This window comes from Electrophorus electricus, chromosome 10, assembly GCF_013358815.1.
Source record: "Electrophorus electricus isolate fEleEle1 chromosome 10, fEleEle1.pri, whole genome shotgun sequence".
NCBI classification, from domain to species: Eukaryota; Metazoa; Chordata; class Actinopteri; order Gymnotiformes; family Gymnotidae; genus Electrophorus; species Electrophorus electricus.
In genome coordinates this window covers 24,757,056-24,771,537 of record NC_049544.1, presented here as the reverse complement: position 1 = coordinate 24,771,537, position 14,482 = coordinate 24,757,056, and the positions used below count along the sequence as shown (strand labels likewise).

Here is a 14,482-nt window from a genome sequence, read left to right as displayed (position 1 = left end):
ATTTCATTTTCTGGATTAATCTCTCTTGAATCTATTTAGTTTTATTCCTTGAAATGAACTTTTGTTCATGCAAAGAATTGTTCTGTTTGCATTCTGTACCTGAATGCTCTTCTATTAGTCTTTAGCAGAGGAGGATAAAATTTAAATGGAAAGACACAGATCCAGTGAATCTAGAGAAAACAGTCACTTAAATCAGACCTAATAAATGCAATAAAGCATTGACTGGTACTTCACAAGAGTGCCACTAATTCCTCATCAGTATCAGAGTAACATATTTCAGGTATAATAGCCTGCTTGTAAAAGTGGTCATGAGATTAGAACACTGATGAAGAGAAATATTCAGTCTTTATACAAATACAGTGTAAAATCAAACACAATAATTTGTGATCCCAATTATCAGTGACATGGTCAGTTGACAACCACACCTTCCAAAATTAAAGCTTTTAGATCAGAGATTTCAAACATTTGTCATGCGCTAGGATCGGTCTAGTTATGGTTCTGATCCAGACAAATGAATCTAGACTGGTTTAAATGAAAATCATCTTGTGGACCATAATTGAATTTTGTAGACTGAGAAAGGAAGCGAACAATTTGCTGTCTCTTTCTAAAATAATAGGCATATATAGATACAGTGCACAGATTTAGAGACAGTCCAAATTACAGCATAATAAACACAAGGCTTCCAGAGAAACAGGACGCATCAGAGAGGTGGGCTGCACAAACTAGGTGCACTGTGTTTTTGTGTACACCCTCCTCTACCACACTAGTCCTGTACTGATTAGTCAGTTCTACAGTGCTGAGGAAACCCTGGAACACTGCAGTCTGTCTACTGTAACCTGTGTGGGTGGCAGTACACTAGTACAGTGCTGAGTGCTTAACCAATAGAGCAGCAACCGTGACGAAGGAAGCAACAGTCAACACTTTCTCCAAAGATATTTTTATTTCCAGTGTTTTTCTTTATTTTGTTTTTGTTGTATTTGGTTGTCATACAAGATGGAATCTGCTTACAGAAGCATGACATGTCTATTCTATCCCAGTCCCTCCAACCACATACAGATTGCTGCACTGGTCACATCCCACTTTGGACCGATGGAACAGGAAAAAAAACCAAAACAAAACATAAAAATATATAAATTAAGTTACTGTTTCAATAAAACTCTAAAGTGAGTGTAAAATAATTTGTATAAAATGGACCAGCAGCAGATAGTAGGACTGCTTAGGGCCAGAAAGGTCTAGCTAATGGAAGCCCTGGTTCTGGTTTGCATCATTTTGTATCAAAATGTAGAATTTCTGTAACACGGTTTGGTGATAAAGTTCGGTTTTCTTCACATCGTTATCTGACCGTAACAAAAGCAAAAATAACTAAAAATGGCACCCTTTCCTGTTCTCGTGGTCAGCTGAATGAGGCACTTATGAAAAAGCAACCATGACCACAGGTGATGTAATAACCCCAATCCAAGCTCAGAGCGTGGACTCCAGTTAAAGAGAAGGACGTTATCTGTCAGAGTAGTACCAGCACAGCTCTGGTGCTCACTAAGGGGTCATATGACATGAGGTCCTGTAGAAATATAACACGACTTCATTTTCTCACATTGTCCAGTTTAATGTCTGGCTGCTTCAACGCACCATTTAAAGAAATCAAACAGACAGACCCATGTTTGGCCCTGACTTCAGAATAACTGACTGAACAAAACAAAAGCATCTCAAGTACAGAAATAACTATGTACACATTTTTGTCTTTGTTTCAATAATGATCTTGGTAAAGAGCATCTACCTGTATGTTAGTATGAAAGCAAGCATATACATTCTTCAGGTAAGGAAGATTTATGACTTTCATTCCTTGAAAATAAAGATGCTTTTTCTCTTATGGTTAGTGTTTTTCAGTAATAGTCACATGAATGCTTTATTGTCCAAGACAGGAGAGATTATGCTCTCCTGTCAGTCAAGAAATAGAAAGTAAACATTCATTGAGTCTCCTCAAGCTGGATTGCCTTCATATTACTGGGGTTTCCAGAAAAAAAGTCTGATTAATACATCAGTTCCAGTCCTGTTTGTTAAAGTGAGATTACAAGCAAACACATCCAATACAATTTACTCCAGTTATTCTTCTCTCTCACACACACATACATTATATATACATACATACATACACACACAGACACAGTTTATATTTATATTTCTATATATATATATTCATATTTATTTATACTTTCTTTAAAAAAGGCGGGAAGAGAGGTTAAAAAGATAAAATATTGTGCAGTAACCCTATCTCTATTAGCATCCATTCACTGTCATCCTTCTAGCATTCATTTTACACATACATCTATGCCCACACAGACACAGACGCACACACGCAGACATGCAGACATGCAGACAGATGGCTGCATTTGTTTATAGGCATTGGTAGAATCGGGAGCGGACATGTGCCCCCGACACTGTGTGTGGGTGTGTGTCAGTGACCAAGGTCACGCCCTTCCCCTGCGCTCCTGCTCCCCCGTTCACTTGCTCCGTGCTCATCTGGGGGCTTGGGGCTGAGGCAAGGTTACAGAGCGCCTCTCCCACACCTGCTTTGACCTCTGACCTGTTGGGCTGCGTGCCGGCCCGAGATCCTCCTCCTCGCCAGCGCTCCCGTGCGATCCAGTCCCGGATGGACACGTCCCGGGTGCCACGCTGCGGTTTGGGGCGTTCCGTGGGAGATAACTCCGCCCTTTGGTCTGGACCACCTTGCTCACGCCAGTCATTGATGACGGCAAGCTCACTAAAGTCCCGCTGGCCGCTCATGCTGTGGCGGCGCCGGACGCCCTTCTTCCTGCTGCCCGAGTCCTGCAGGCGGCTCCTCTGCCAGCCGAGGCCGAACATGTCGTCAGCGGACGAGCGGAGGTGCGACTTCAGCCTCTCTGTGATTTTAAGGCGCCTTGCCGGCTCGCCGCGTTCTGATTCGCTGCGGGAGGAGGAGGTGGAGCTCAGGCTGCCGCTGGAACGGCCTTTCTTCATCGCCTCCAGAACACGAGAGAGGCGGTTCGGTTCGCTCCGGCTGGGCCCCCGCCCACCGCCACTGGCCACACCCTCAACGGACGACTCACTGTCCGTCTTCTGCCGCAGTGACCGCCTTCGGGACAACGTGTCACACTCCATCAGCTTATGCGATGGCAGGAGGCGGCGGCTTTCTGGTTTTTGGCTGTTGCTGTCTACATCTTTAGTAGGTTCGGCCTTGCCGGGCACACAGTCCAAGGCAGGAGTGGCAGCGCCCCTGCTGGTGAAGACAGGAAACTCTCCCTCACTGTCTGTCTCCATGGGTCGTCCTTCACTGATGAGTTCACTACGCTCGTCGTCAGCCTCGTCACCACCCCGGCTCTCTGCCACCGACTGCACCTCTGGACTGAGCACGCTCGACTCCACCCCTGTCAGGAAGGTATTGGATGAGGTGGTCGAGTAGTCTGAGGTGATGGAGCTCACCTCTGCAGTGGCAGAGGCTCCAGCAAGCAGTGACAGCTCCAGACCAGCAGGGGGCACCGTGCCCCATCTCCTGGGCCTGCTCCTGGGCACAGAGGCTCCAGAGCTCATGGTGCCCAGATCTGAGGTAGTTTCATCCACCTGGGAAGGGGGGTCGGAGAGGGAGCTCTTGGTGGGCGCCGAGGTACGGTAGTTGAGGTTGGGTGAGATGGATTGTTTCGGGGAGGCTGTGGGCAGGGCCTTTTCTCTAATGAAGAAAGAGTTCCTGTGCTCCATTCTGATCTTCAGTATCGTTTCTCCATCTTTCCCATCATGCTTTGCTCCAGCGGCAAGCTCGTCGTGTGGGATGGGGCTGGTGTCTCCTGCGACAGCCTGCTGGTTCTGCTTGTGGTTGGGGAGCTCCTTCTTAGGAAAGTCAGGATCCAGGTCATCATCTGAGCTGCTGGCCAAAAGCTTGTCTGGATGCTTCTTTCTTTTGCGGTTCGCCACAGCAAAGATTGAGGAGACCAGCTCGCGACTGTACTGGTCCTTCCCTGACCCCCACGAGCCCTGTGGAAAGACAGGATGAGCGAGTGGGAGATAAAGAGACAGAGAGAGCAAGAAAGAGAAATATAATAGAGAAGCCTGTTAATGATCTAAACACGCTGAGAAATACTCCAGCAGCTTTAAACGCAGTTCATCAAAGACCTAGGGACTGCTCAGGCACACGGCCTACCCACCACTCCACCTGCTCACACCAGGGAAAGACAAAATCACAAGAGAAAGCGCTTTGGTGAAAGAATGGCAGCTCAAAGCATGCTGGCGTCAGCAACAGCAGTAGCAGCGCTGCAGGGCAAAGCTGCACAATCCACTGCCCAACGCTGGAGGCACATGGCAGAGACACATCCTGGTCACCAATGCACATGTGCAGCATGGCAACAGAAGACATGCAGGGGGAGGTTCTTTCCCCCCAAAAAATGATGATTGCAAACATGGTTCATTGATCCTTCTATAAGAGCCACTGAGGGGGATCATGAAGGAATGGGTGTAGTGGGTGGAGGGGGTTGGGTTTGCTCTGGGAACTCCACTCACCACCAGACCAGAGAGAGCTGGAAACTGAGTGTGCCACTGACTCAGACTCACCTTAGATTTAGCAGAATCACTAGTGGGTGAATCTGTGGAGGGAGAAACAGACAGAAAGACTGTGTGAGGAAATGAGGAGAAAAAAAAAAAGAAACTACATCAGATGCATAGTCACATTTTGGCAGTGAATCAAAAATAACCATGAGCAGAGATAATGGCAGAGAAAGAGAGATACGGAGAACTGGAAATATGACCACCATGAGAATGAATTGTGCATGACAAGCTTCACAAACAACAGATCATGAGAATGGAGAAGGTGCATGCAGATGAATGAGTGAGCACTGCACTATGTTACACTCATGAATGAGTGAGCACTGCACTGTTACGCACTTGTCCACATCCACCAGCAGGTGGCAACCTTTCCACATTATAACACTCAATCGAGCAACCCAATAAGATAAGCTATTTATTAAATAAACAAACAAATATATGAGAAGTTCGCCATTACATGAAGAGTCAGAAATTGAATTAGGCTTTCATTCCCAGACCAGGAAGCCCTGATGAAAGTAGAGAAAGCTGAGGAACATGGAACAGCATAGACGGGACACGTCACATGACATCACAGGAGTGGTGGAACGGCGCGCGACACGCAGCCTGCGTTTGCTGACCCACCCGTAATGCACAGCCCTCACTACACAGACTACACTGTCTTAGCCGACGATCTAAAAGCTTCTGACTGAAACCATAGCATCATATACTGATGGTCATTTCTATTAATGCCTACCATTAATGTTTGTTCTTAATTTTAGAGTGTACAACACAAATCATGAAGTACACACTTTGTTTAAGAACATGTGACTATTCTATATTTAAATGAAAATCTACATTTTAAAAGTTCAAGGTAAGGTAATACAGCTGTACAGATAGTATGGTGTCATGACAACAGCATTAAGATAAAGACAGAAATGGCCATGGGATGAACCAAGAGAAGAGATGACTGGGGTGGTCAGAGAGGGGCTAGCTATGAAGAAAAGACAACACTACAGGAAGACATGATGCCAGTAAGGAAAACCTAAGAAATTAAACTGCTGTCTTTAATGATTTTCTCTTCCTCATTTGTCTGAATCAGATTTTGAGTGGTGTTTCTTCATTGGTGAGCTGGGCCCCCCTGCACACCCCTTTCTGTGGTGACAGATGGTATGAGCACATGAGCTTCAGAGCAGAGGACCATTACCATGCTGTCTCTCCATGGGGCCAGCGTTCGGGGTGGGGGGTGGGGGGGGGTGGGAGTGGGGTGAGAGAGAGGGGCAAGAGACAGCGGACAGCCTTTGAGACAGCAGCACTGGCCTGCACGAGGTCCACTCACACACACCCCCACGTTCCGGCTGTGCCGCCCTCGCGCCTGGTTCTTACTGCCTCTGTTTCAGTGGTGCCACCTCGCAGAAAGCGAGGGTTCCTGCAGATTAGACAGCTACACTGCGGGCAACAGTCTCCTTTCCTCCTACAGCTCCAGCTGTCCATCACGGACATTATGGAGTCCATCAGTGACATCACGGCGTGATAGGCTCCTCCCATATGGCCTGTGTCAAGATCAGTATGTGTGAATGCTGGGAATGACCATTAGGGGGTGCTAGAGAGAGGGATCAGAGTTTGGCAAGTTTGCAATTCACTTTGGCTTTGAGGATTCTTTGTATTTGCTGTCTGCTCTTATATGGAAAGATCATGCTGTGTTAGTATGACTAGGCAGAGCTACAGAGACGGCCCAGTGGAATTTGAAAGGAAAGGCATGCACCAGAGAAAGATAAGACAGGAAAACCACAATCCACACACACACACACCATAAAATGCACAATAAAAGAACTCAAGTGAACTTAAAACACCAAATGCATCGATGGATGCTGAGACCAAATTTAAGAACAGATAAAAATCAAATCAGGCAAACTATAATACAAGATAACAGTTTGCCCTACAAACTCTCACAGGCAGTGTGAATGAACCAGTGTTTTGTTTTGTTTTTTTGTGGTGAGTACCAAGAGAAGCAACGTTCCCTCCAAAACAGACCAACATTTACTGGGTTTCTTAATCATCACATAAGCGTTACAGCACAGCATGCTCCGGGTGCTTTCCTCAGGCACTTGGTTCCAGTATAAAGTGAGGCTGTCTGACTGAGGGGCGGGACTAAGAACACAAGGTCCCTGCTCCTGAGAAGCTCCGCCCCCCGGGCGCATGTTACCTGACACTTCCCCTGGGGCGGTGCCCGTGCGGCCTATGTTGGTCAGCAGGTGGTCGATGTTGGGCACGGGCTGAGTATCCACTGCGCTCTCCTGCTGAACTGAGGTCTGGGGGCAAGACAGGCAGACAGGAGGTCAGACAGGACAGACAGACAGGCAAAACCAGAAAGCAGACAGACAGTCAGTCAGTCAGAGAACTGATATATAGGCATATACACACACAGACAGACAAAGCAATAGAGTCAGACAGAAAACTGCTAGACACAAACAGGTAGGTAGGTTTACCTCTATGATGGGGAAAGAAGGGTGTGAAACCAGTAAACTTACTAACAGCACTGTGAGCAGCAGAGAGAGACAGAGAGAGAGACAGATGTGTTCAATACCCACCGCTGGCTCCTCGCCGCCCTCATCAGTGAAGAACCAGTCATACTGCAAAAACCAGGCCAGAGACAGAGATGACACCTCTCAGTATAAACACCCCCACCCCCCAGCATCATAACACCACCCCAGAGACAGTGGTCAAGGTAACGGAGGGAAAGCGTGGCCTTGTAAAGGTCACATGACTGCTCTTACGTGCTGAATGAGGGTCTCCACTATTTTGTACTGGTCCGGCATGTGCGTAACCATGTGGGTCATGTTGTCATCAGATGTGCGCACCAGAGTGGGTCCGAACACGATAGCCAGGTTGCGGGGTTCCATCTGACAGTAGTATGCGGAAGAGCAGAGTGGATCACGTCTCCGACAGCACCGTACGAGACAAGCAGAGGCCCTACACACCACCTACCTTGTTCTTCTCCGAGTTGTCTGCCACTGTTTTGAGATGTGCTGAGAGGAATTTGAGTGTCTCGTAGTGGTGATCTGGCAACGCATGCAGCTGAAGGAAGAATTAAATCCACAATGACTACAGAAGCATCATGAAATCACCCCTAACTGAAAGTTGGCAGCTTTTTTTCCTCTGCAAAGTTTTGCCATGTCTGCAGGAGTTTCTTTCCCAAATGGTCCGTTTTAAAAGCGTCAGGTGATATTTTTGATGTCCCAACATCACCTGCCACTGTCTAGTCCAGCACATCACGGGAAGAGGACTTGCTTTGTCTGAACGTTCCTATTTTGGCATTGGCTACTGTTACAACATCCAAGGCGATATTAATAAGTATTGCTGGGTGAGGAAAATGCTTTATATTCACTTGCTTGTCATACTGTCCCCAAGGGGTTTAAATCTGGAGAAAGATTTCACCGTGTTCCTCTAAAGTTGTGTGTGGATTTTTCTGTGCTGGGAATGTAATCCCAACCCTACCCTAACATAACTCTAAACCTAACATAACCCCAACAGTAACACTAACCCTACCCTAACCTTAACCTAACTCTGACCCTAAACCTGACCCTGACCCTAATCCTATCCCTATCCTAACCCTTTGCCTTTTTTCTCTAGGGCTCAGGTGGAGACTCTGAACAGCTGTGGGGGCGGGTACTCCTGACCTTCCACTAAGAGCTATTGGGTGGCTGTTCCTAATACAGTGATCACTAAGTCCAAGCCTTTGATTGGCTGTTCCTAATACAGTGATCACTAAGTCCAAGCCTTTGATTGGCTGTTCCTAATACAGTGATCACTAAATCCAAGCCTTTGATTGGCTGTTCCTAATACAGTGATCACTAAGTCCAAGCCTTTGATTGGCTGTTCCTAATCCAGTGATCACTAAGTCCAAGCCTTTGATTGGCTGTTCCTAATCCAGTGATCACTAAGTCCAAGCCTTTGATTGGCTGTTCCTAATCCAGTGATCACTAAGTCCAAGCCTTTGATTGGCTGTTCCTAATCCAGTGATCACTAAGTCCAAGCCTTTGATTGGCTGTTCCTAATCCAGTGATCACTAAATCCAAGCCTTTGATTGGCTGTTCCTAATCCAGGATGTAGACTCACCAGTCTTTTCAGTGCCCTCAGTCTCTCCACTGGGTCCTCTGTTCTGTTAGCATCTATGAAGTCGGCATACTTCTCTACAAAGTGCACAAAGGACATGAGGTCCATAAAAAACAAACAATCAGTCCATAATGACCACTAGGAGGCAGGCTATGCACACCACAGGAGTCAGAGAGTGCCTGAGATGGCACGCTTCCGTCAGTTCTCTTACCATCCGTGAAGAGAGGCTCCGGAAGCTTCCGGAAGAAGGACTTCAGTAAACTGCTGATCACGTTTAGGTCCTTCCATTTCTGTGGGTGAGGGCGTTATTTGAGCAGCATGGTGAGCGAAGCAAATAAAAGAGCAGAAAAAGGATGAGAAAGAGAAGAGGAAGAGGGGAAAAGGCCACCCCGTCTGTGGACGAGGTGATGCGAGCGCCCACCTCTGCCTGGACATCGATGTCTCCCACACCCTTGTTCAGCTCCTCCTGCATGCTGGAAATGGCAGCGTTGTTGCCAGGCACCCGGTAAATCCCAGTGTACTCCAACCCCCTCTCCTCTACGAGCTTACAGCACACCTCCACAATCAGAGGAACAAACTGACACACACACACACACACACACACACACACACACACACACACACACACACACAACCACACACACCACACACCCACACCACACACCCACACCGCTTAGTCAGCTATACTTGCACAAAAATAACCACACTGAAAATGCTTACATAGGCAAATATGGATATTATAATCTATATACACACACACCAGCTCGCATCCCAGCCTGTACAGTGCTGTAAACATTTTACAGGCCTGTAATAAAGGGCCTCGGCTGTAACTGATGTGTTTGCCAAAAGCCGACGCACTGCTGACTATGATGGTGAGAAGTGAGTGCGTTCCCTGTGTTCTTACTCTGTTGGTGTGTGCGGGAGGACAGTCGTCCAGCCTCACGCCGAACGTGACCCCCGGAGTGGTCTTCTTCTCGAACGGTTTCCTCATGAGCCCCGGGATGGCTTTCCTCCACTGACCTTTGTCCCTGGGTGGGCTCGCCTCATCTACAAACACCACCACGTAAACAGAGGTGAAAGGATAGATGCCTGTAGCAGTCCTGCAGTGGGGGAGGAGCGGTCCTCCTGGTGGGTGGAGTTACCTTTGTGCAAGCCCCTCCTCTCATGCTCCTTGCTGGGGGAGGCCACACTAACTTTACTGTCCCCTTTACTCCCCAGCAGTGCGTGTCTGATACTAAGAGACTGGCGAGAGGACCTGGGAGATGGCTCCGTTTTACTGCTGGATGGACTGACACACACACACACACACACACACACACACATCAAAAACCGTGCAGAGAAGCCAGCTACAGTACGCTGACCTCTGGTGGGCGGGACAGTCCAGGTTTCTGCTCACCTCATCAATGTGTTGTATTCCTTTATTTTGCGGTTAATGAGGTCTGTGCTGGTAATCAGTGCATTCTGATGGAAAACCATGACAGAGAAGGAAAGGATTTGGATCAGTAGTCAGCTCACGAAAGGAAGCCAGCACCCGCCTATCATGTCCCGGGTCATTTAACACCAGTAACCTGCTGGCTGTTGAGTCCCTCTATTGCTTTGCTCATGTTCTGATTGTCCATCCATTAGAATCAACCACGAACATCTCAGTGACCCAGTTTACACCAGCTTCTGACCACAGGATGGCAAATCTATTTCTTAGCCCTGTGTGCAATGAAGGACACAGGACGTCTAAACTGGAGACGAGTTATGGCCCATGTAGCAGACATGATCTTAAAGCAGAGTCAAACCGAAGTTCATGGACAAATACATCAGGGAAGCAGAGTGACGTCACCTGCTGACCACCTGCTTGTGCAGGTGAGTGTGTTGTTTGTTAGTCTCCAGCATGACTAGCCCAGTGGTCTGCTTTACACGGGATAATACAATAACAGCAGCAATCCCGTCTAGCAGCTATGGCATGAAAGTGATTGCTATTTGGACAAGGGTTAATAAGGATTAATGAGGGGTTAGAACGGGGCTTAACAGGAACTTAAGGTGTTAATAGGGGTTAAGATGGTTTAGGAAGGCTTAATAATGGGTCAATAAGGGTTAACAAGGGCTTAGTAAGAGTTTAATAAGTGCTAAGGCTTAATAAGGGGTTAATAAGGGATAAGTGTTAATAACAGTTAGTAAGGGTTAATAAGGGTTTAATAAGTGTTAATAAAGGCTTAATAATGGGTTAATAAGTGTTAATAAAGGCTTAATAATGGTTTAATAAATGTTGTGCTAATAAAGAGTTAATAAGGGGTTAACAAGTGTTGGGTCAATAAGCGTGTGGCACCTCCTCATCCAGGTTGCTGTTCTCCTGGATGGCTCTGATCCAGGACAGCATGTCATCTCTGTCCTCGGCCTGAAACAGGTACTCGCAGTCGGACGTGGTCAGCCGCAGTACGTTCTTTCGCTTTGTATCGCTGTAGGAGATGTCAATCAAGCAGGCCTTGATGCTGATTGGCCGAGGGTCATCTTCAATCAGGGAGCTGGCATAGGCCGGACCCTCCTTTTTGTCCTTGTGTAGATAAAGGGAACAGCCGCGGAGAACTGTATACATCTGTTTCCATGGACGCAGACCACTGCCTACACGCTGGCGGCGGAGCAGGGGGCGGAGATACAGAGATTAATTTAAATAAATGTTACATGTCAGCAAACAGTAAAACAGACCAGAAAGGTTTCATGAACCATACAAAGTCTAGACATCTCTTGGGAATCTAGACTGATTACATATAAACATACCACTCTGTTCATCCTGAACAAACACACTAGATGCTAACCTCAGCAAGAAATAAACACCACTTCGATTCAAAGTTTACGTGCGCATGTTTGTGTGTGTGCTCGCGCGCGTGTGCATGTGCGTGTGCGCGCGCGCGTGTGTATGTGTGTGCGCACATGCGTGTGTGTGTGTGCGTGTGTGTTTGTGTGCGTGTGTGTGCGTGTGCGTATGCGTGCGCGTATGTGCGTGCGTGTGTGTGTGCGCGCGTGTGTGTGTGCGCGCGTGTGTGTATGTGTGTGCGCACATGCGTGTGTGTGTATGTGTGTGTGTGTGCGTGGACACGCGTGTGCGTGTGTGTATGTGTGTGTGTGTGCGTGCGTACGTATGTGCGTGTGTGCGTGCGTGTGTTTGTGTGTGTGCACGTGTAAAGTTTTACCTTGCCCTTGTCTGAGTTGAGCTGGCGAAAGTAGAGCAGTCCTTCCTTGGTGGCATCACTGAAGACGTCTGATGAAGAGTTCCTCCTGGAGCCCGAGTCTTCAGAAGACCCATCAACAGCCTGAAAAACACACACACACACACACACACACTTTAGTACGATGACAACACTCTCTGTCACACACCACAGCTCGGGTTAGGGTGTCACGTATGTTGATCTTTGGGAAGTCACTCGAATGTCACGCGGGGTCACGTGGGGTCACGTGAGTAATCGTCGGTTTCTCTCACCGCTCGCTGCACATGCACGTATGTTTTATACACACAGCTCATCCAAACCGTCCCCTGTACCCTAAACCAGAGCACCACTGCTGACCAGACCATTAACACAGAACTAACACATTATAGTGACGAGGCCCAACGTGTTACCCAGCATGCATCAGTGTGACTGCTGGGCTGACAGTCTGGCACTGACCAATGATAACTGGCTAGATGATGGGAACACAATGTGCAAGACAACAGGTGAGTTGTAGCCACTACCTGTACACCCACAAGGTGTGTATTAGTGTGTTATAGCGCACTGTCTCACCTTCCTAAGGCCTCTCAGTGCAGGGACCTGCTTTATGGTCCTCCTGGACAGACAAACACAAACGCACATCATTTCAGCTATAGCACATGAATCATTAGTAAAACAGCAAATAAAGCATGTGTGTGGCATCATCAGGGCCTCTCTCAGCAGGCCGAAACATACCCACGTCCTTCCCGGAAATGATCCAGCCCCTCGTCGTAGGACTTCGATCGTTCCGTTTTGGTCCCAGAATCCGACTCCAAAATCGTGAGCCGTAAGGAGTCTGCAGACATCCCAAAAATCCACATTCAGTTAAACGCTGCGCCAAACAAGTGCGGAGTCTTCCCCGCACATCTCACCTTGGTCATGGGACAGCTGTCGGCGGATGAGGGCGGAGGTGGGGCTCGCTGGCATGACGTGGGGCTCGGCAATGACCGGTGTGCTGGAGATGACGGCACATGCTGGAATGTGGGCAATGTCGTGTTCCACACTAGGACTGGATGGCTCATCTGCAGAAACACGACAGGCACGGTGATGTTGGCATTAAACCTGCACCAGGGTTAGGGTTGGGTGTGCGGCTGAAGTGAGGCGCAGAGAGCAGACAGAGATGGCCAGTCATTAAGACAGATAAGACCTTCCACACCTTTGTATAAACAAACACACACACACACACACCTTACAACATACTTATATAAACACCAACTTACTCTAACCTACATAAGGAAAACCAAGCAACAGTGGAATGATTTTATATAGATATATATTCATTGCAGAATTTACTTGAACACTATTTTACTGTGAATGAAATCAGAGTATTTATTTTGGAACAGATTTCTAATCCAAGTATTGCCCCTTTAAGAGAAAGACAGGAGGTAATTAACTCATGCTGCTTGAGCGCAGGCTGCTTGAGTACGCAGGTGGAGGGTTGGGGTGTGTGTGTGCAGGTGGAGGGAGCGTAGCAGTGTTCAGCCTCAGCAAGCCCGGCTGTCAGCCTCAGACATGCTGACCGAGCTGGAACTCAACCACGCATGGAACCACAGCAGAGCCAAGTCACGTTTCCATGCCACATTACTGTCTCTGTGTGTGCGTGTGTGTGAGTGTAAGAGTGTGAGTGTGTGTGTGTGTGTGAGAGAGTGTGAGTGTAAGTGTGCGTGTGTGTAAGAGTGTGAGTGCGTGTGTGTGAGTGTAAGAGTGTGAGACTGTGAGTGTGAGTGTGTGCGTGTGTGAGTGTAAGAGTGTGAGTGTGTGCGTGTGTGAGAGAGAGTGTGTGCGTGTGTGAGAGAGAGTGTGTGCGTGTGTGTGAGTGTAAGAGTGTGAGTGTGTGAGTGTAAGAGTGTGAGTGTGAGTGTAAGAGTGTGAGTGTAAGAGTGTGAGTGTAAGAGTGTGAGTGTAAGAGTGTGAGTGTAAGAGTGTGAGTGTGGTGAGTGTGAGTGTGGTGAGTGTGTGTGTGTGTGAGTGTGTGTGTGTAAGAGTGTGAGTGTGTGTGTGTAAGAGTGTGAGTGTGGTGTGTGTGTGTGTGTGTGTGTGTGTGTGTGTGTGTGTGGTGTGTGTGTGAGTGTGGTGTGTGTGTGAGTGTGGTGTGTGTGTGAGTGTAAGAGTGTGAGTGTGGTGTGTGTGTGTGTGTGGTGTGTGTGAGTGTGAGTGTGTGTGTGTGTGTGTGAGTGTAAGAGTGTGTGTGTGTGTGTGTGTGTGAGACTGTGGCTTTATAAAGGCTCCAGGTTTCACTATTACAACAACCAAACATGGCTGAGTCTTCCTCAGAGGAACTAGCTGGAGTGTAAACGATGTCTGTTCATGCCGTAAACTAAATTATGGTTTTTAAATTCTTTTTTTTTATTACTTCTCATCAGTGAGATGAATAAAAATGAATCTTAAAATCAGCTTTTTATTTTTTAACAGCTTTATACCCTCGTCACATATTTATAAAATGTCATATACTCTCAAGTTTAGTTAACAATTTCATTTTTCATATGTAAAGGTGCACGCGCACACACACACGCACGCGCACGCACACGCACAACCATAACAGCAGAATGTAAATATGCTGAGAAGCTGAAAAGCAGTGACTCACTCAAGCTGTT

General features: G+C 47.5%; 1 protein-coding gene across 2 annotated transcripts in view; it reads right to left on the bottom strand.

Moving 5' to 3' along the window:
* Window positions 1-2,177: 2,177 nt before the first annotated feature.
* Window positions 2,178-14,482, bottom strand: part of LOC113589288 (rho GTPase-activating protein 21) — a 59,229-nt gene continuing 46,924 nt past the window's right edge. For both annotated transcript variants that reach the window (XM_027028869.2, XM_035531232.1), the window contains 17 exons: window positions 12,761-12,910; window positions 12,585-12,684; window positions 12,423-12,465; window positions 11,838-11,957; window positions 10,976-11,275; window positions 10,055-10,119; window positions 9,801-9,946; window positions 9,563-9,705; window positions 9,080-9,235; window positions 8,870-8,948; window positions 8,662-8,735; window positions 7,531-7,620; window positions 7,320-7,445; window positions 7,134-7,175; window positions 6,749-6,854; window positions 4,576-4,607; window positions 2,178-4,002 (listed from right to left, as the gene is read on the bottom strand). In XM_027028869.2, the coding sequence (XP_026884670.2) occupies window positions 2,392-4,002; window positions 4,576-4,607; window positions 6,749-6,854; window positions 7,134-7,175; window positions 7,320-7,445; window positions 7,531-7,620; window positions 8,662-8,735; window positions 8,870-8,948; window positions 9,080-9,235; window positions 9,563-9,705; window positions 9,801-9,946; window positions 10,055-10,119; window positions 10,976-11,275; window positions 11,838-11,957; window positions 12,423-12,465; window positions 12,585-12,684; window positions 12,761-12,910 (3,383 nt within the window). In that variant the 3' untranslated portion in view covers window positions 2,178-2,391. The remainder of the gene's footprint in view (window positions 4,003-4,575; window positions 4,608-6,748; window positions 6,855-7,133; window positions 7,176-7,319; window positions 7,446-7,530; window positions 7,621-8,661; window positions 8,736-8,869; window positions 8,949-9,079; window positions 9,236-9,562; window positions 9,706-9,800; window positions 9,947-10,054; window positions 10,120-10,975; window positions 11,276-11,837; window positions 11,958-12,422; window positions 12,466-12,584; window positions 12,685-12,760; window positions 12,911-14,482) is intronic.